The following is a 20637-nucleotide window of genomic DNA, read 5'->3' on the forward strand; positions in this document are numbered from 1 at the left end:
AGTTCAGGCCGTTGATTGAAATCGAAGCAAGTTTAAAAACCGGAATCTCTGGAACGTAAAAGAATAACGAGTACACAGCGAAGACAACGAACAGAATTACAGAAGCTATCACGACGATCGGTGACGGCCGAGGAATATTCGTCATCGGACTTTGTTTAGAACAATCCGGGTTCTGATGATCCGAAGACGACATTGGCTTCGAGTTTGGGAGATTACGTGAATCATAACGTAATTAAAAAAAAAAAAAAAGATTTGTAAGTTGTGAAGAAACGAAAAACGAAACGACGTAGTTGTAAATTGCTGGTATTTCTGATTTTTCTTTTTGTTATTTCATAATTAATTTTTTCTCAATTTACAAAAAAAAAAGCTGGAAATTGCTGTAAAGACGGACGAATTGAATAACTACATTACCCACCAAAATTATATTTTCAAATTTGTGTATTTGTCGTTATAATAATTACAAAAAAAAAACTAATTTTAAATAATTAGGGTAATTGTACCAAACATTCCCTGGGCTCATCACCAGTAAGCCAACCAACTCCGGTAACGGCAACAAACTGCATTTCCAAATGAGGACATTTAGGTTTCAACTCATAATCCCAGTACAATATCCCTGTCCTATACTTTACCCTGAATTCCAACCCTAAAAACAAGTAAAACCCTCCTTTCTCCCCATCTTTCTTCATCTCCTCCGCCATGTTCTCCTCCACGAACGGTTGTTCTCCCTCGCATTCTCGGGAATTATACCTCGCCTCCACCAGTTTCTGTCTCCGGGGCCACAAATGCACTGCCTCCACCACGCTACATGATATCGGATCGAGTCTATTGCTGTGGTTATAATACAATAATGTCTCGAATTTGTCTATGAAAATCTCGAGCACGCTGTTTTGGTTTGCCAAGAATAACTTGGCGTTCCATGTTGCGTCTGATAGTGAACTTGAGATGTTGAGATTTGTTACGGAGAGGGATTGGAGTTTGAGGATGAGAGGTTGTGGTTGTCGCCACGGAGCGTACTTGAAAGTCATGATCAACCCTATTATTACGATAATTAGTCCTGTTATCACACCGACGATGATTAACGCAAGTTGTATTATGCTCGAGGAATCGTTTGAGCGCCAAAAATCCATCTATATGTATACAAACAAAAAGAAAGAAATTATATATATATATATATCTAAATAACTTGCTTAATTTACCACTAGAAAACAACCAACCAGATAAAGGGGAAAACATACCTTTCGAGTGATGAAATTTTACTTTAACCAACCGAAATTCACAGCAAGTCGGAGTTACTTCTGCTTGGTGAATGGTAAATTTGTTTCACTGGCTTGAAAATCTCCAATTAATGGAAGATGAAGCAAAACTGTCAAATATTTTTAAAGCAATTTTCAAAACCAAGAAAGAAAAGTACAGTGGTAGTGAAAATGAAACTGCTGGGTTGCAGTTATAATATATATATATATATATATATATGTAATGGCGGTTTTTTCTTGCAGTCACGACTTTTGGTGGTGGCCGGGGAGAGGAGAGTTCTGAGCCATTCTTTAACCAGTGGGTTAGTTTTTAACTTTTTCGATTATGTGATTTTGTTAAAATTTTGTGTTATTAATTTAATTTTTAATTTTCAATAATTACAATTTTAATTAATATTTGTGTATAACTACATCTTGTAACAGCTTCGACGACAACCTTAAATCTATTTCGTATGTTCCAACCAAAATATTTATTTCATTACCTTAACCAAACAAACATCAGCCGCCAAACAGAACTTTTTTTTGTTAATTAATTATTTATTAATTTTTAATTACAAATATAATATGACATTTAAATTAAAATAATAATAATTTCTAAGGTGAAAATTTGGCTGCTCTGTTTTGTAACCCATAAACATAAAAACAAACCAAACAAATATAACGTGTTAACCAAACGCGGTACTAAGTTTCACGTATTATCTCACCTTCACCTTCTTCTTCTTCTTCTTCTTCTTCTTCTTCATCTCTCTGTTTCAGAGAATCAAAATCATGGCTTCTTCTGCAGATTTGTTATCCTCAAACTCTAATTCCCGACCTCAGACACCATTGCTACCACTCACCGTCAACCCATCCTCTAACATTTCGAGAAAAAACTTCAAAACCATTCTTCACTTCATCCCTACGCTAGCCACAGCTCTCGTCTCCATTTACTCCATAAACTTGGCTATGGAGATCTCTCTTTTTCCCAAACAACCCATTTTCCACATCACCTCCCTCTCTCTCTCCAACTTCACCGTCTCGGAAAAAAAGCTCGCTGCCGTCTGGGTCGTCAACGTGACGGTCTTTAATCCCAGCTTTGCCTTGCAGGTCGCCATTGATGAAATTGAAAGCTCGATTCTCTACAAAGAAGACGACCCTCTTTCTATAACTTCTGTCAATGGCTTCCACTTGGGGTTGAGGGAGAAAAAGGATTTGCGGATGAAGTTTGCGACGACGGGTCGGGAGCCGGTGGTGGAATACCCGGTGTTGAGGGAGATGGGTGGGGAATGGAGAGGCGGAACGGTGTCGTTTAGCTTGGAAATGACCATGTGGAGCACGTATAGGACAGGGCTGTTTGGGTGGTCAAGGCGTGTTTACGTTAATCCTTATTGCCTCGGTTTAGATGTTGGGTTTGATGATGGACGGCTGATAGGGAGTGGGCCCAAGGATTGTATGGTCTTGATGCTAGTTACTTGATTAGTTTTTCTTTAATTAATTTTTTAATTTTTATAATTCAATTCTTTGAATATACTTTATATATATATATATATATATATATATATGAAAGTATATACAAATTCAATTCACTTCAAGTGAAGATGATTTTCTTTTCAGTAGTTTTCTAATTTTTCGAATGTAATTCCTGAATTTCTTACAAGAGAATAAAAAATAAAATTATAAATAATAAAGAAAATAATAATTTTTGAGTTAAAATTGATTATATGTACGTAAATATACAAAAAATATCGTTTCATATATTTTAAAAACGTGAAACTAATTATTTTAACTAAATATTAATTATAAATTTACTAGTTAAATTTATCTCTTTCAATTTCGACGTGGTTCTTAAATAACTATTAAGACTTATGATGAAGTTTATGATTCCTGTATATAGTTACATTTTTAACGCAAATGAATATTTTCAGCAGATGGTTTAAATGTTTGATTGTATATTTTTTTATTTAGACGATTTAAAAATTCTAGCTAAAAATATATAATTCAAAAAATTTAATATTCTAAAAGAATGAATTTTTAATCCCGTATAAAAGAATTACTTATATATATATTTATATGTATACGTGTAAGTATCGGGGATTTTCCAAAATTATTTTTAAAATGAGATTTTGTGTACACACCCATGCGCGAAATAAAATCTTGGGGCAAATGGAAATTGGTATTTACAAAAAAAAAAAAAAAAGAATAGAAAAAATTAATCAAGAAGCATCATTGCCAAACAATTAGTGGGGCCATCTACGGTCAGCGTGCCCTTTCCAGTTCCGGCGAGCATTCCGACATCCAAAACAGAGCAATAAGAATTAACCAGAACAGGCCTCGACCACCGTAACAACCCACCGCCGTTCGTTCCCCACATCGTCATCCTCAAGCTAAACGGTACCGTTCCGCGTCTCCTATCCCCACCAATCTCCCTCAACACCGGGTACTCCACTATTGGCTGGTCGCCTTCCCACCCGGTCGTCTGAAACTTTATCTGCATAACTTTTTTCTCCCTCAACCCCAAATGGAAGCCATTGACAGAAGTTATGGAGAGAGGGTTGTCTTCTCTGTAAAGTATCGAGCTTTCGATTTCATCGATGGAGATCCGCAAGGCGATGCTGGGGTTAAACACCGTCAGGTTGGCGATCCAGACGGCGGCCAACTTTGTTTCCGAGACGGAGAAGTTGGAGAGGGAGAGGGAGTTTATGCGAATAGTGGGTTGTCGGGGACAAACGGAGAACTCCATAGCCAAGTTTATCGAGTAAGTGGCGATTAGTATTGTGATCAATACAATGATTAATTGAAAAATGATTTTGGTTTTGGTGTTTTTTTTTTTATACGAAGAGAAATGGTTGTTGTTCATCACCGGCATCATTTTGTAAGATTCGCTAATGGGGTTTCCGGAAAGAAGCCTTGCAGAGGAAGCCATGATTTTTTTTTTTTTTTTTTAATGTAACAATCTAACACAGAGATAGAAACACAAATGAAGAAGGTGAAGTATGATGCTTAGTACTTGATATCGTTCTATATATGCGCACATATATTATACTGTATGTAATTGAGAGAGGTGGTTTTGTGTTATAACAACGCGGGTTATTTGTTGGAGAATTGTGTTATTTATTTTTTGTTTCGTTTTAATGTAAAGTGTTCGTGCCAATTTCTAACCATTTTTGCATTGGGAAACATTTCTAGTATGTTTTCATATAATACCCACGAGTTACTGAAACTAAATTATTAATTAACAGGTTGTGTTAAGGTTAAGGACATCTATAATAAAATAACGATAAATCGGGTATGTTTTATATGCAATTAAACAATTAAATATGCCGTTAAATATAATTATCTGTAAATAAGAAGAATATCTCTGGCATCAATGATGAATTAGTAAATTGTTTTTTTTTTTTTTTTTTTTTTTTTGTTTTAGATGATTCATGATTGTTTTTTATATGAGTGTTTATTTTAATCTCAAATATTAAACTAAAACTACCTTTTAAGCCCCAAGTAAAAAAAAAGTCATCTTGGCTGATATTGGACTTATTCATGCGGCCTGGACTTTTGATGAATGATGAGAAGATTTTAAATACACGAATTGTATATGTATATATATATATATAAGGGGACCATAGCCGATCATGTTGACATCATTTTCTACTTATGTTGAAAGACCATGTTTCTGTATTGTTAATAGCTGCCAAATTTGATGCCCTTTCTTTCCGGTTACGACTCTATTTTGTTTCCCTTCTCTTGTTAATCTTATCGCACATGGTTAGACGAGTAGTGACAAATTTTACCTACATAGGAGCTTCACAAAGGAAAAATATTTTCCTAGAAGCCAAATTGGACATCAGTGATGATGATGCCCAAGTGAATGAAGTTAATGAAATGCAGTCGATAAGCAGCATACCTAGCCAATTCTTCCTAAGTTGAACCCACAGGTCAAAATTAATTCAGAAAGTTATTCTCAACTCGCAGGCTTACATGGGGACTGTTACCATTAGAATATTTGATCCACTAACTAATCTAGTTATTCAAATAATTTTTTTTTTTAAAAAAAAAGGTTTTATTTACGACCATGATTTAGACTGTAAGAATCATTTATTTTTTCTTAGCCCTCTAGTCATGGAAGCAGATTTGAATTTTAAATCATTGCTCCCGTACACTACTTGCACTTCACTAATTTCATCAGCTGACTCCCTCTGACCGACAAACATAAAGCCAGGATCCCTGGTTTTTCTCAGAGGAGCATGTACAGGAGCATATATGATATATATATATATATATATATATATATAAAAGGGCTTAGAGGAATGTACACGATTCTATCAAAAGAAAAAGAGGGAATGTATACAGCTTCATTTTGGGCCTAATTAAAAGCAAAAGGAAGAAATTCAACCAGCCTATTATTTACCCCCATAATTGTACAATGAAAATAAAAAATCCCAATTAACATCTAAACAATTCAAATAAAACAATTAATGCACATTGTTGCAGATACTTATCGCTTTTGTTCGTTCCACGTTTTACCTTCAAAGAATTCATTCAGCATGCGCTCAAGATCCTCAGGGGTATATCTTATATACTTCTGCGGGTTTTTTCCACTTTCAATCATCGGCCTGAAACATATCAAGAATAAACAAATGAATATGAAACATGGGATGGAAGATGAAAATAAAGAGAAAAACAAGTTGAGAGAGAGAGAAACATGCCCAAAACGTTTAATGAAAGATCTATAGGCAGGTAATAGGACTTCAGCAACAGCTAGCCTCAAGGACTCCCGCAATTCACTATCAGGGACTGTCCACTGCGCTTGCCTTGAATAAATCTCTTCAAATTGGAAATTGAAAGTCTTAAACCTATCTTTTATCATTGCTCTTGAAACACTACTGGTGTCAATGCCACCTCCACCGCCCGATGAAGCTCCCTGAACTGTAAGACATTGCAGAATCTGCAGATCTAGAAAATGATTAACTTAGTTTGTTACTTAATATTGGCATGCCAGCTAAAGTTTTAGCACCAGAATATTAGTATAGTGTTGGACTTCATTATTACTGAAAGATTTTCTGAAGTCAACAAAGAGAAGAGAAAAAAGTAAATTGAAGAAGCTATAACGAGGTTTATCACAAGGAAACAAGTAATGTAGAACTATAATATGTCTGGCATTCTTTTTGAAGGTTGCTGCCAAAAGCCATACTTATCCGAATGACACCATAAAACCAGATGAAAACAGGTTAAACACAAAATTGAGAGAGACAAAGAGAGCACATTGCATGCAGAAGGAGATAGAAGTTTCAAGAACAATGATCCTAATTTGAACTAAATCAGGATGTGAAGAGAATGAATCTGATAGGCAGGGTATCTAATAAAGCTTTCGATGAGGAAAGATGATGAATAATGTGACCAATTTAAATAAAAAACTGAAGATATTGTGAAAATATGTCAGATGACAAAACCTTTGCCCAAGAAACTCTCTTATACTGATTTGCATGCTGCTGAACAATTCTTCGGTGAATTTGAACCCAGTCATCCCCCAACATATCCTTTGCTTCTGACCTGTAAATGACTTTTAAAGCCACAATACATAAACTTGAATTTAATGATTTTGATTAAACAAGCTAAAGACAAACCAACCTTCGGACGGATCTCACTATATAGTGGATGTTGTTCATAAGAAACAATTGAGTCAGTGCAGGATCTCTGTACTGCTTGGATTTTCCATCCAGATTAGTCTGTAGAGCCTGCATAATTCTTGTAGTTATAGATGCTAAAAGAGCATCTGGATCAGTCTCGTCAAACTCTTGGAAAAGTAGTTTCAATGTTGATTGGTAGCTGCAAAAATGGATAACAATAGTCAAATCCACAGTCTTGGCATAAAAAGGCCCATACATTTGATGCAGCCATGATGACTATCAAATATTGAATGAATTTGCAGCAGAAGATAATGTACAATGGGAACATAAACCACTAATGTCAGAGTTAAGAAATAATCAGCACATAAATAACCTGGCACAAACGACCAGACAGGGAATTGCAATAAACAAATATGATATGCTGTAATGTAGCATAATTATGGTCGAGGAAAACGGAAATGTCTACCATGCAAGTGTCATCTTTTGCAAAATATACAGAAGCAACAATTTGAGAAGAATTAAAGAGTATATTAAACCCTATGAACCCACTAATAGAGAATTAAAAATATGACAGATGACAAATAAAAAAGAAACTTAAGTAGAAAATGTTGGTAAAAAATTGAAAGCTGTGTAAGAAGTCAAAAATAACTTACTCAAATAAAAATTTAACATAGTTAATCACATAGCTAGTCAAAGGATGTACAGTTCCGTCCTGAACAGCAGTTTTTGTAACATCTTTTTCAACTGCTTCTTCGAAATCCACAAAGGTCTCTTGAGCTGTCTGGGCTAGTCGCTTCGTCAAACTCACAGCAGATTCCCGCATTTCAACACAAGCTTTACTTCCGAAAATAGTTTCAACCTGTATCAAACCAAAAGAGAAGAAGAAAGAAGGATAAAAAAGAAAGAGTATTACTTTCAAAGTAATATGACTTTGTGTGCATCTATTCTCAGAATATTTTTATACCATCATTTCGTTAGATAGTAATTAACCCTAGAAACCTGCTCTGCGTAAAAAGTTAACAGATTATCCGAAAACAAAGCTTCACAAATTAACAGAGGAATTCATTTTTCACAACTTTTTGAAAAGCATTCTCAAAAAATCCAAAAGGCATCACCATAACCAGTCACGTATCACCCCTAAATCACTCGAGGTCTTATTGGCAAAAAGGGTCCACAAGATCTTTCCCGATTTATAGCGTTAATGACGTAGTATAGTCAATTGCTCAGAGTACATAGCGAACACAAAGTAAAGAAGACAGATCATTAAATCATAAAAAATGGACACGTCACTGAATCTCAAATTTAGAAACTGATGATCCTCAGAACTGATTCTGTGCTCTCCATAATCAGAGACAACTGAGGTCATTAATAAACCTTATAGTAAATTAATTCATTGAAATTTAGAAAGAAGAATACTAAAGCATAGACCAAGTTCATCTATTAAACAGCAAAAATGTACGACCATTGAGCAGAATGGGAGACAATTACCACATTAGTTTCCTCTCTTAAATATCTAAACCCGTTCGTCGAAAGTATGAATAATCTGTTTTGAGTGTTATATCAATTTTTATTTCTCTTAAATATCAGTGAAAAGGCTTGTGAAATTACCATACCTCTGGCTGAATTTCTCTCATTATTTCATACATGTCTAAGAGAACAAATAATTTTTCAGGTGATCTCTTGCTTTTCGCAATAGCCTCTCCAAAACTAAGGAGCACAGCCATACTGTTCGCAGTGACTTCAGCAAAACATTGATCTCTCAGTGAATCAACACCTTCAAGTACTTGATCACATATCTTCTTTTCCGCTGACAACAGCAGCTTGACCTGTTTCAGGCTTAAGATAAGTTAAAGTCACAAAAATAATATCAAGCAAATGGAATTTCCTACAAGCCCTTACAGCTATCCGCACAAAATGTATCCAGTTCCCAATCTTAGCCTCTAAAACCTCCCACTGCATTTTCTGAACATCATCTTTACTAAGTCTCTCCACACCTAATTTCCGAAGACTCTGTTCCAAAACTGAAGCACGAGTGTCCCTAACATTTAAAAAAGAGAAAATTATTTTGAATTCCATTGCAAGTACCAGAAATTGGTAACTGCTGAAAAGAATCATAATGGAACACTGTCATGTTTATTTGCATGAAGAGTACATTGTGATCCTTTCCGTAATAAAAGGAACAACATCCTCTCTCTGAACACAGGCATTCTGGAATCAGTTAGTAAAATGTTTATATCTTCTGATATTTATTTGAAAGGTAGAATATCAATCGTTAAAAAAAATATTAGCATTGAACTAATTTCCGAAAATAGTTGAAATAATCAATGGTAGAGAATTTTTTCTTGAAGTAATTAAATCCTGTTTGGAGGTTATCATACTTCTCACACAAAATCGTAGTGCCAGGGAAAATAGATTTTTTTATCAACCAGCAGAGGAATTTTGTTCAATTGTTTTACTTTGGTCACTAGTAGGGAATCCCTTAGTTTCTTGTTAGCAAATATTTTCATTATGTTTCTCCAAGTTTTTCTAGTCAAAGTAACAAAAACTAAGAAGTAAATGAATAATACTAAAGAAAGGAGGCAAAAATAATTGACCTGTAAATTCTAAACAGTTGTTGCTGATGCCCAGCTTGGACCATTTGTTGTGCTAAATCATGCAGCAATGGCAAAACCCTGGGCGGGATGAGGGTTGGAAGAGTAAAAACAGCATTTTCTAACCTCTTATGATGGTGCTCAGAATGAGGTTTGCTAACAGGATCACCTTGATGCCCTGGTGGTTCTGATGATGGCCGCAAAGAGTTGGGAAGGCAATCAAAAAGTCGATCAGGTTCCACAGGCTTGCTGAAATGGGAAAAGGACACAACTTACAAGTGGTCTATATTGAAAATGATGCTACCTGCTGCTAAGAAAACTTCTTGAGGAATTGCAATATTCATCAAGAAAAAAAAAATCTGAAGCATACTCCTGTTCTGTTAAAAAGTGAAAGTTAAATAATCTTCCTTTACAAAACTTATAAGTTGCAGATTTAATTTCTTCAAGTTTCAGAGACTCAAAGAAATGAAAAGAAGAAAGAAAGTGCTGCGCATACAAGGTGAACTTAACAAGGTTGTGACCAAATCGTGCAAGTAGGTCAGTAGTAAACCAACAGTTCATTTCACAGATACAACACTGAAACAGTATCTGCTTCATGAGACACGATTAAGAACTCGTCTATGTGAACTGTGGCAAAAGAAACGAACCTGTAATTTGTCAGTATCTGTCTGAACTCATCTTCTAGCTTTGAAATTGCTTTTGCAAGCAAGTTATTGGCATGATTAAGAACCCCATCACAACTCTTAAAAATTTTGTTGTTGGTGAAAAAGTTAACATTGCGTCTCAGTTGATCAATGGCTTCTAGGTAACTTTCTAGATCCTCATGCGGCCCTCTCAGTATTTTAGCTTCTGCCTGAACATATAAATTAACTAGGAAATCAGTGTTGAGAATCACATGATAAATCTATTGTGTAATACACGAACAAAGTCATCAAATGCTGCAAAAGCAAAACAATATGGTCCAAAGATGAAAAGGCTATGGTCATTAACCTCATTCAAGACTCTCATTTCTTATAACGAGTAGCAGAACTTCTGGTAAGAATTACCAACGATTCCACGAACCTGCTTTGTTAAAATTAGATAAACAGACTACGGTGCATTTTTAATTTGTTTGGATAAACAACAAGATGTTGTTTTAGCAGCAAATATTTTCAGATGTAATATCTAATTATGCGGAAGAACAAGCTTGGATTCTGATGAAAACAATTTTAAGCATAGAATAAATTTATTGGAGACGAGTAAATGAAGAACAATGACAGAGAAATAAACCTTTCTTGCAAGGTCAAATTGCGCTAATATAACATCCGCTGCCTTCAATGTCTTATCAATATTCTCATGCGCCCTCCTAATGGAATGCGTTCTTATCTATCATCAACAAAACCAAACAAAGCACAATAAAGAACAAGACACAAAGCCTCCGATAATGTAAATTTAAAAAAAAAAAAACAAAATATATATGTTTAAACGAAGAAAAGCTAGATCCATCTATTGCGTTCAAAAGCAGAGAGAAACACATTGGCCACGATACAAATAACAACCAGAACCCTAATGCTCCATCTGTAATTGCTCTAACGAGATAAAAAAACGTACTAAGAAACGCATAAATAAATAGCTAAAGCCAAAAATCTCGTCGTGCATTTGATAGTATATGATATGAGAAATTTGAATTCATATTTTCCTTCGTCGGGAAACAAACAGAGTGAACCTGAGTGGGACGCATGGCGGTCTCGAGCGCGGAGAGACGGTGATCGAAAGAACCGAGAATGGCGACCATGCTGTCGGTGATGGTCTGGCTTTTGTGCAGCGACTCCCTCACGAACGCTGCTCTCTCTGTCAGCGCCTCCATTGCTTGAGGCACCCCCATTTTGTCACCAGATTTTTCCTCCGCTTTCTCTCTCTCTCTCTCTCTCTCTCTTTCTCCGCTTGCTTTGATCAACAAGAAATCGAAATGAAAAGGAAAATGGTAATGCAAACGCAAATGCGTGATTTAAAAGTCAGTTTTTGATTGTAAATGGGATTTAGTGCGGGTGAGTTGAGGCGTTGCTTTTCTTATTTTGCTTTTTCCCGTTTCCCGTCGCGGCACGGACAGAGGGGACAAATTATTTAGTAGTTAGTAAGGAATAAAATTGAGTATTCTCCTTTCTCGTCAGTTCGCCTGTGTGGGTCCGTCCAGAAGCCTTGTGGGCCCCGGGTTCAGCTTACATTGCGTTCATCTATCACTGTCTTCGGTTAAACGCTGCGTTTTGCATCTTTATCGTTGGGTGAAACGCTGCGCAAATGGGATGGGGTGGGGCGGAGGTTACCATTACTTACCACTATCTCTACATAACAACATAACAATCAGTTAATATTATAATTAATTAAGATTAAAAGAAATTAATTAATAAATAATTTTACAGCAATCCAAATTTAAAAATCCTTACTATAATAATAACAATAATTTCCCTTTTATTTTATGCAGGTTTTGTTTGGACTGGGAAGGGAAAGGGAATGGGAGGAAAAAAAGCACTTGGGACAAGCTGGAGGTTGAAAAGAAAATCAACCAGTCTGAGAAACATGCCAGAGGGAGCAATGTCACAGTCACCAATATATCTACAACTCCACCATCAAATAAAATATCCATGGCTTCAATTAATAGCATGGCATGCTTCCTGTGAATTAATTTCTATTACCTTAGAGTTCATTGCTTTCACAATATTAATATAAACAAATGTGCTTTTAAAGACAATCTGATGTGGGATTTTAATCTCTAGAAAGAACATGTGAATTGAACTTTCCTCTGTAATTTTTGACAGAAACGCAGTAAAAAATTAGTGGGTTGTGTAATTTATCAACACCTGAAAGTGTTGGACAGCAAGCTATATATATATAGGTGCAAATTTTGAAAGACAGTAAAGATTGGAGCACCATTCTCCTCATTAATGTTTCATGGGTTTGTCCTTTCACCAATCCATGAAAAATTAACTCCATGAAACGGACAAATTTGCAGAGGTATATGCTGGCACACTACAACACCATTTAATGCCCACAACAAAAGACACACAGCGTCTTCCAAGAAGCAACGTTTATGCACCACAACACTTGAAAACACTTATTTATTTGTACAAAGCTTTAGGTTACACAGACGAAATGCACACTACCTTTTAAACTTCTGGCCTAACTGGCTCAAACCCAGCTCCAACCCGCAATTTTGAACAGCTTTGTATTAAAGCAGAACATACCCAACCTACCTAAACACTGACTACTTTTATATAAACCTAAATCTTCTACTACTATTGTTACTGCTGCTGCTGCTACTAAGACACCTATATTGTTTTTTTCTTGAATCTACTGCACAAGCCAAAAAATTATTCAACTTATATCTACTCTCCTGCATAAGACCATAATTCTATTAAGACTCGACTGATATTTTAAAGATTCCCACTTTGCGTCGAAGAAAGAAAGGGCGAACCAAACTCAGTAAGTCCAGTCCCTAGGCAATCTTATCTCTGGAGGAAGATGGTAATAGCAGTCCTCCGCCTTGCTAACAACAGCAACAGCCCCTTTCCCTTCCGTAAACCTTCTTTGTTGATTATCAACCTGCACCTCTTTTCGCTGCCTATTTCTCGGGCCTGTCACAACAACAATGGACCTCAAATTCCTCAACAAAAGCATGAACCAGTCAGGACATGGAAGCTTATAAATACAAATAAAAATCAATTTAAATTTCTAACCCATGTTTAATTACATGAAATTATTTTCCAACTCTATTATAGATCCATAATATATGCCAATATATTTTCTTTCTCAAGTATCAAGTGCCTCTTACAGCCACAGAAGAAGACCATTCTGCAAGTACAACAGAAAAATTACTAAGCGAACTGGGTATGTACTCTTGGAATACCCTTTTCCTCTTCAGAAGGTTTCTTGTATAGGAAGAAGAAGAATTTTCAGACCATAAGTTAGAAGTATAACAAAAGCCCACCATAAAAGGAAAGTAAAGCAATCAGAAGAAATAAAGAAGATGGGAGTTTTTACTTGAAATTAACCCTATACTTCAATTATTGAAAATGGTTGCCAAATATATTTTTTTTGGACTTCCTCTTGTCCTAGCAATACACCACCTAAAATCTTTATAAAAAATGAACCCAAGTTTACATATATGCATAGATTAGTAATTATTAGATGCTCATAAGATGAATAATTACTACGATAATACTATTTGATCCATGATTTGTTCATTTTAAATATTTGTCAGAAAAAATTATAAAAACAAAGTTTAAATGTGACAATCACATTTGTGGATCTGCAAACTCTTACCAAGCAACAAATAATTTTTATTGTAGTTGTGGGACTAAATGATAAATACCCTTTATTTGTCATCTAAGGAAAAGTCCACTAGTAAAGTTGATAATTATTAATACATGCAATTAAAAACTTCCAGAAGTAAACAAGATAAGTTGTAAGCAAACACAGGCATATATAACATCCAATTATATCATCCAAGATTTTTCAATTATATACATGTATACATATATCTTCTCCTTCCTTGTCTTAAATATTTCCAAATACTCAAACCAGGAAGCAAACAAAACCGAAAGCCTAAATATCAAAGTATATGCATTCCAAAAACAGTTAAAAGGCAAAGAAAATACCAAAAACAAACAAGGCCTTAGTAGACCACCTTGCTTTTGCAGCAAACCAACACAAAATTACCCAAAATGCATATAAAAACTTAGCGCAAAACAAATGAGTTAAATGCTGATTAGGAAAGAAAAAAACCCTTTTAAAATGGAAATTATGAAAGACTAACAAGGGGACTAGTTTAATGACTCACCATGGACCATTCTAGAACTGGTGTTGGTGTTGGTGTTGGTGTTGGTGTTGGAGCTAGGGTTAGTGGCTCTGGTGTTAAGAATGCGAGGATGAAAAACACCAGTTCCACCAGATTCCTTCGCAAAACCACGGACCCCAATACCACTTACGGGAAAAACCCTGTTGGATAAGCGGTTTTCCTGCCTGTGAAGAACCCTAGCTCTTGCTTGCAGTTGCAGATAGCTCTCAACCTATACAAATGACAACCCATCATGATTACACCTGCAGAAAACTCATTAAAGCTGCAAAAGCTAAAAATTGAAAAGGAAAAATAAAGCACTGATGAGACAAGTCGAGCCAGTAAAAGCAACCCATAAAGAAGAACAACAACATTTGATTTTCCGCTTTAGAAAAACCGGGTTTCTAGCTTTTCCCAATGTTTTACCTGAATTTGGGTCGGTTTTGTAAGGTGAAATTCGTAAACCGGTTTAACCCGATTGGAAAATGGTTCGGCTCCGTGCCCGCCGTGTGGAACTCTTTCACGAACTCCAAAACCGGCGCCGTTTAACCCAAAAAAACCAGGAGCTCCCGCTATATGATTCCTCGACGCAGAAGGCCGCTGAAACCGCTGTGATTCACCAAAATAAAATCCAGTTAGATGGCCATGCAAGGTCCTTTACTTCTTCCGAGCACAGCAGAGTATTCCCATCGAACAAAATCACTCTGTCTGCGCGTATACATGTATACATACAAATACATATGCCCGTTTATGCAAATACATACTACAAGAGGGGAGTGAAAGAGAGAGAACCTCAAAAGTTGGCGACATTAAGGGCCGAGTGGTTGTTTTAGGTGGGGCGTGCTGGAGCAAAGAGAGGAGATGGAAATGTTGGGAGAGGTTGTCCATGTCGATGTCCATGCAGGATAAACTATGGTGGCGGCCATGGACGTTTGTGTTTAACTTGGATGGAATTTCACTAAGAAACATATCTGAGGGAAGCCAGAGTTCACCGTCGTCCAGATTTGGGGGAAGCTGATTCTGAGCCATGGTGTTAGAGAAACAGAGGATCCAAGCCGATTACCAGAGACAAGAATGAGCAAAATATCCTGTGGGTTATCTTCTCTGTATAATGAAGTGTAAGCACTCGAGTTTTCTGTGAAGAAGAAAGCTAGGAGAGAGAGATGGGTGAGGATTTCAAGAGGCGGAAGCGGGATGTTTTGGGTTTTGGAAAGGGAAAAGAGAGCGAGAGAAGAAGAGGGAGGCTCTGCTTTCAAAACGACGTTACAGGTTCCCTCTTTAAAAAGGAGAGAGAAACTAGATAAAGAGAATGAACACCTGTAGAGGCCTTGTTTGGTTCTCGTGTTTGAAATTTTTGGTTTTTTTTTTATTTTTTAAAATATATATTTATGCGTGTATTTATTTAAAAATAAAATAAAATTATATTTTATATAAATAATTAAATAAAAATAATTTTCAATAACAACTAAAAGCAATATTTCCAAATTTTTGTAATTTTACACTTCAAAAACTAAAAAATTCTTATACTTCAAAAAAATAAAATAAAACCAACTTAGATCATTTTTTTTCCAATTTAAATATGATATATATTTTCAAATTTTATCTATATAGACCCTCGTTATTAATGGTCCGTTTAATTCCGTTAAATTAATTCACGTGGGTATCAAATTTTAAAAATATTGTCAAAATAACAATCACGTGACTCGTTTTGTCATTATTGATATGTTCTTTCGCACTATCACGTTTTCAGGTTCCGGTAAATGCGATGATAATGCTGAAAACTTAAGAACATTAAAATAATAGTGAAATTATAAATTTTATTATTATTTTTTATATTGTTATCGAATCTATATAAATTTATAAATAATTTGTTATTATATAGAGATAAAAATAAAAAAATAATAATAAAAAAATACATAAAATAATTATCGGTGTGGTATCTACCTAACAATATCTTTAAAATAAGATACACAGATAAATATATCATTTGTCATACGAACATCTTTTTGATAACATTATATATATTTTTAATAATAAAAACGTATTCAAGCAAAATTTTGAATAAGTATAAAATTATCAACTTGGTAGATAATAAAAAGTTAAAGAATTTTTTGTAATTTCGTAGTTAAAATAAGTATAAAATTATGAATTAATCACAAACCAATTATTGATTTGTTGGAAGCATATTATTGCAGTGATTTAGTATTATATATCATAATCTTCAAAAATAATACCAAAACTTAAAGGTTGTAATTAAAAGTTCTGTTTGGCTTGCAGATTATGATGAAGTCACAGTAATTATGGGGAAGTGATTTTTCTTTTTAATCCCCAAGTCCCCACTCATTTCCAAGTTGGGATTTCTATTCGCCATGTTGAATTTCAAGCCATATATGGGACCGAATTTTCCAATTTTAAAAAATTAAATACAAATCCAAAGAAAAAAAAAATTGAATTTCAATGGAAGTGCACACAAAAATGGAATAAAATTAATGGCGAACCAAACAGGGTCTAAGCCACAATTTTGGTATTTTCGCTTTTAGGAAAGATTATCAATAGAATAAATTTTCAGAAGTGATATGCATAAATCTCTTAGGGTATGTTTGGATTAAGAGAAAGGGAGGAAAATAAAATAAAACAAAATTCCATCTAACTTGTTTAGAAGTTCACAATCCGGAGGGAAGAGAAATCTAGAGATAAAATATGGCATTCTTTGAATTTAGGTTAAATAGACGAAATATAAGTTGTCAATTAAAAAAAGTTCATCTAAATAAATTTAATATTTATATACATACATGTAATATGTATGTGTTGGTTTCGAAGCTACTTATTGCAAAAAATTATGATAGCATTGTTGGTGAAGAATAACTTAGAGTTTATCGATGGACCAATCGATAAATTATACGATTCTACCAATTAATATGATATTTTTTCACGTGATTCAATAAAAGTATTTGCAAACTATAAATTTAAAGCTAATAGAGTTGTTTTTAGTTATTGAAACGACATTCGTGGAAAAAATTTATAATGAACTGATTTTTTTGTACTAATTGTAAAATTCGTAGACACATAATTGAAATAAGTTATAAAATATATGGATATTCGTTCAGTTACAAACACAGATTATGCAATTTTAATTTTAAGGTGATATTGGTGATTTTGTTCAAAATCTTGAAATACAAAAATGTTAACGATACTATTATCAAAATGTTTAGTGATTGCAATTAGATTTTGAACAATCCATTATATGTTGTAACTTCTTGAGAATATATATATATATTTTTTGTTTGCACCAAAACTCGTTTATACTCTTATCGATTATAAAATTCAATTGAATAATATTGATAGAGAATTGTTTTATAATATTTTCTAATATAATAAACTTATTAGTAACTGTAATGTTTTGTCTTCTCCCAGTTGAATATTGCTTATGCTTTTCACAAGCTGAGTCAATATGTTTTCTTAGGCCAACGCACTTGATTTTTATGTTATTCATCGTCTACTCAAATATTTAAAATCAAGTATCGGCTAAAGTATATTTTTTTTCGTCTACAAATTTCTTGAAGCTTTGTGCTTTTACTTACGCATATTGAGCAACTTATTTGGACCGTATAAATTATAGTTATTGTCATTTTGTTCAAAATCAAATACTTGCACGTGCCATCAAATTAAAATTAATGTCTATTAGTATTCCATTTAAGCTTTTAGACATGTTCATAAAATTCATATCTTCCACTATTTTACTTACGATATTATATATAACACATAGAAACTACCTAATTAAAAAATAAGATAAAGATAACAATACATAAACTATATCATTATTTTAGTCATTGCTTATACATACTATACATAGATAATGCATGCATATTGTGTATAATGAGCGTATATATATATTACAACTGTTCTACTATTATTTATTCATTTAGCATATTGTGATATATTTTATAAATATTTCAAATATTTGTATTATTTATAAATATTTTGAATAGCTAAACATATGTTTATAAATGTTTTTGACTCCTCGGACGGGACAATAACCATAAGTTTTTAAATAACAAAAATATATTTATAGACATTTCAACTTTATTATTTGTTTTTTTGAACATTTCAAATACTCGTATATATATATTTATGGATATTTCAAACACAATTATATAAATCTCTAAATATTTTTTAAATATTTAGACTCGTATTTTCTAACATTTCAGATATTTTTTGTTTTAAATGACAATTTTTTTTTTTGTTATAATTCCGCTAATTTCTCCTCAACAAAATTTTCTCTTTATATATTTTATTCTAAAAAGATAAAATATCTTCCTTTTTCTCCCCCTCCATTCCCTTCCCACCCGCCCCCCACCCTAACTCCCAAACAGAGTTCGGTTTTCTGTGGTCGAAGATGATGACACGTGTAGATTACGTAATTATGACACCTAATTGTTTTGTTTTTTTTTTATTAATTTCATAAATTGTGGAAATTCAGTTTTAAAAGTAGATATTTAGATAAAATCAATTTTATTTTACAGCTTAAATTCTGTAACTTCGTAACAAGCCACAGAATATTTATTTATTTAATAGTTTAAATAAATAAATAAATAAATAACTAATTATTTTATGTAATCAAAAGCAAGTTCACAAATGGGTTACGGAATTAAATATAATCTTACAATTTAATTATATTTTATATTGACTAAAATAATTTTTATCTCATAAGATAATGTCCATTAACATCTGGACACATCGTTAATAATAATCTAAATCTAAATCTAAATTAATTAATTATAACAAAAAATAATAATAATAATCTCATGTATATATCGTAATTTATATATAATCAAAGGATTAATTTGCAAATTAAATTAAATATTTAATATAAGGAAAAACTAAGGTACCAACTCAATCAATAATATTTCATGTTAAAAAAAATAAAAAATTGAAAAGCAGGAAGAAGAGAAAGATAAAAGAGTTCACTACGATAAATTCTCTACACTTTTCAAGTGGAGCTAGTTTAACAGAGGTTCCTTCTCTCCATGGAAGAAGCTTCTTACAAATTCTTCAAGTGTTGAAAAATCAAAACACCAAAAAACCCACAAGAAAAATAGTAAATGATGCTTAAATTCACCACATTAATCTGATGCCAAACTACTGTTTGCCATCCAAGAAAAATCCCAAATCGAACTTCCTAATTATATTCCATGCATCAATTTATTTCAATCTCTCAATATGTATCTTCTCCTGTTTTGTTTCTTCAATTAGAAGCCTGTAAAACCTGGAAAAAAAAAAAAGAGGATTGGGAATTTGGTGCCATACAAGCCCCAAAAATCTCAATCTCAGAAAACCCATCTCCATTTTTACCAGAAGAGGTAATTCTTCTGCAAAAATTACGAAGCTCGTGTAAAGCATAAACGCCTGGACTCTGCTGTACCCTAATTGTCATGTAGTAACGAAGAAGACTATATACCATCTGTTCTAATGGTGTACAACCCCACACCGGATACCTTCTCTTCAATTCACAGAAATCAGCAGTTTGATTGAAAGGGAAACTAACAGATCATAAGGTTTAATCGGGTCTCTTACCGGGTCGGGCAATTGGACCGGCCGGAGATGATCGGAACCCGAAAGTCACGGTATCGTATACGCACCAATGGAATCCTGGATCTCCTCTCATGCACTCTTCACAAACCAGATCACTCTTCAGGTTCCTCTCGCCGATATAATCTCCATCTTCTCTGCCAACCAAGCTCAGATTACCCAGACCCATGTTTGCAATGTAAATCTCCTTCTCTATCTGCAGGTTCCTCAGCCTCCTCTCATAATCCTCCATAGGAGACCCGAAACCCGACATGTGATGCCCATGGAACAAACCGTCTTCCACATGGTTCCTCTTTAGAATCATCACGTTTGCAGGAGGCTCTATTTTGTTCTGCTGAACAATCGCCGACGGATTATTGCGCCTCCTCTCGCGTCTGGAACGCTTTAACACGACGAGGAAGATGCACGTTTTTTCACGAGAGATTGCAGAAAAATTGGACTTACCCGTGATGGGGATTTTCTTGCGAGGCGACCTGGAACTTCTCTGGTCGGCGAGGTAGACGGAGAACTGATGAGGAGAGATACCGATCTTCTGACTGAGAACCGATTGGAACGACTTGAAATCCATATCTGGGTAAACGACAGCGTTTCCGATGTTCGTCTCACGCTCCCCGTCGAAAAAAACCACCGGGAAAGAAACCCCGGAGGCGATCTCCACCATGGTGAAATCAGATTCTGGCGAGGATTAATTTACTCTTGAGGAGGGGTCAATGAGAAGAGAAGCGAACATGAAGAGAGAGTTTATGAACAGAGAAAAAGAAAGGAAGGGTTTTTTTTTATATAGAGATGGC

At 34.3% G+C, this 20637-nt stretch overlaps 5 protein-coding genes across 6 annotated transcripts; 1 reads left to right on the forward strand and 4 right to left on the reverse strand.

Moving 5' to 3' along the window:
- The first annotated feature begins 2021 nt into the window (after positions 1–2021).
- LOC110810558 (uncharacterized) lies at positions 2022–2708 on the forward strand. Its single transcript, XM_022036748.1, has one exon. It carries the CDS (start codon positions 2022–2024, stop codon positions 2706–2708), a length of 687 nt encoding a protein of 228 aa, XP_021892440.1.
- Positions 2709–3441: 733 nt separating this feature from the next.
- LOC110810557 (uncharacterized) lies at positions 3442–3972 on the reverse strand. The gene has a single exon (XM_022036747.1). The coding sequence runs from the start codon at positions 3970–3972 to the stop codon at positions 3442–3444; it is 531 nt and encodes a 176-aa protein (XP_021892439.1).
- Positions 3973–5525: 1553 nt separating this feature from the next.
- LOC110810582 (exocyst complex component EXO70A1) lies at positions 5526–12388 on the reverse strand. Of its 2 annotated transcripts, XM_022036783.2 has the most exons (11): positions 11150–12388; positions 10714–10809; positions 10092–10297; positions 9448–9693; positions 8753–8891; positions 8467–8679; positions 7507–7712; positions 6855–7052; positions 6677–6776; positions 5933–6171; positions 5526–5839 (listed from the first exon to the last, which is right to left on the reverse strand). In XM_022036783.2, exons 1-11 carry the CDS (start codon positions 11306–11308, stop codon positions 5722–5724), a joined length of 1920 nt encoding a protein of 639 aa, XP_021892475.1. In that variant the 5' UTR covers positions 11309–12388; the 3' UTR covers positions 5526–5721. The 2 variants fall into 2 exon arrangements, with proteins under 2 accessions (XP_021892475.1, XP_021892476.1); XM_022036784.2 differs by lacking the exon at positions 5526–5839 and having other exon boundaries at positions 5940–6179.
- Positions 12389–12525: 137 nt separating this feature from the next.
- On the reverse strand, positions 12526–15537 carry EDA12 (embryo sac development arrest 12). Its single transcript, XM_022036794.2, has 4 exons — positions 15050–15537; positions 14684–14866; positions 14261–14489; positions 12526–13055 (listed from the first exon to the last, which is right to left on the reverse strand). The coding sequence occupies exons 1-4, from the start codon at positions 15284–15286 to the stop codon at positions 12901–12903; spliced, it is 804 nt and encodes a 267-aa protein (XP_021892486.1). The 5' UTR covers positions 15287–15537; the 3' UTR covers positions 12526–12900.
- Positions 15538–19353: 3816 nt separating this feature from the next.
- LOC148252816 (uncharacterized) lies at positions 19354–20617 on the reverse strand. Its single transcript, XM_088209591.1, has one exon. It carries the CDS (start codon positions 20505–20507, stop codon positions 19815–19817), a length of 693 nt encoding a protein of 230 aa, XP_088065717.1. The 5' UTR covers positions 20508–20617; the 3' UTR covers positions 19354–19814.
- Positions 20618–20637: the final 20 nt, after the last annotated feature.

The sequence above is a fragment of the Carica papaya genome, chromosome 8 (genome assembly GCF_054855325.1).
Source record: "Carica papaya isolate Zhongbai chromosome 8, ASM5485532v1, whole genome shotgun sequence".
Lineage (NCBI taxonomy): Eukaryota > Viridiplantae > Streptophyta > Magnoliopsida > Brassicales > Caricaceae > Carica > Carica papaya.

What these genes read in the sequence shown, in the direction of transcription:
- LOC110810558 (XM_022036748.1), top strand. Translation starts at nt 2,022, where the DNA reads ATGGCTTCTTCTGCAGATTTGTTATCCTCAAACTCTAATTCCCGACCT.
- LOC110810557 (XM_022036747.1), bottom strand. Translation starts at nt 3,972, where the DNA reads ATGGAGTTCTCCGTTTGTCCCCGACAACCCACTATTCGCATAAACTCC.
- LOC110810582 (XM_022036783.2), bottom strand. Translation starts at nt 11,308, where the DNA reads ATGGGGGTGCCTCAAGCAATGGAGGCGCTGACAGAGAGAGCAGCGTTC. An exon ending in TGAGAGAAATTCAGCCAGAG is followed by an intron (nt 7,713 to 8,466) that starts GTATGGTAATTT and finishes GGTTTGATACAG; the next exon opens with GTTGAAACTATTTTCGGAAG. An exon ending in TATGTTAAATTTTTATTTGA is followed by an intron (nt 7,053 to 7,506) that starts GTAAGTTATTTT and finishes CCATTTTTGCAG; the next exon opens with CTACCAATCAACATTGAAAC.
- EDA12 (XM_022036794.2), bottom strand. Translation starts at nt 15,286, where the DNA reads ATGGCTCAGAATCAGCTTCCCCCAAATCTGGACGACGGTGAACTCTGG. An exon ending in CAAAACCGACCCAAATTCAG is followed by an intron (nt 14,490 to 14,683) that starts GTAAAACATTGG and finishes TCATTTGTATAG; the next exon opens with GTTGAGAGCTATCTGCAACT. An exon ending in CAGTTCTAGAATGGTCCATG is followed by an intron (nt 13,056 to 14,260) that starts GTGAGTCATTAA and finishes TTGTTGTGACAG; the next exon opens with GCCCGAGAAATAGGCAGCGA.
- LOC148252816 (XM_088209591.1), bottom strand. Translation starts at nt 20,507, where the DNA reads ATGGTGGAGATCGCCTCCGGGGTTTCTTTCCCGGTGGTTTTTTTCGAC.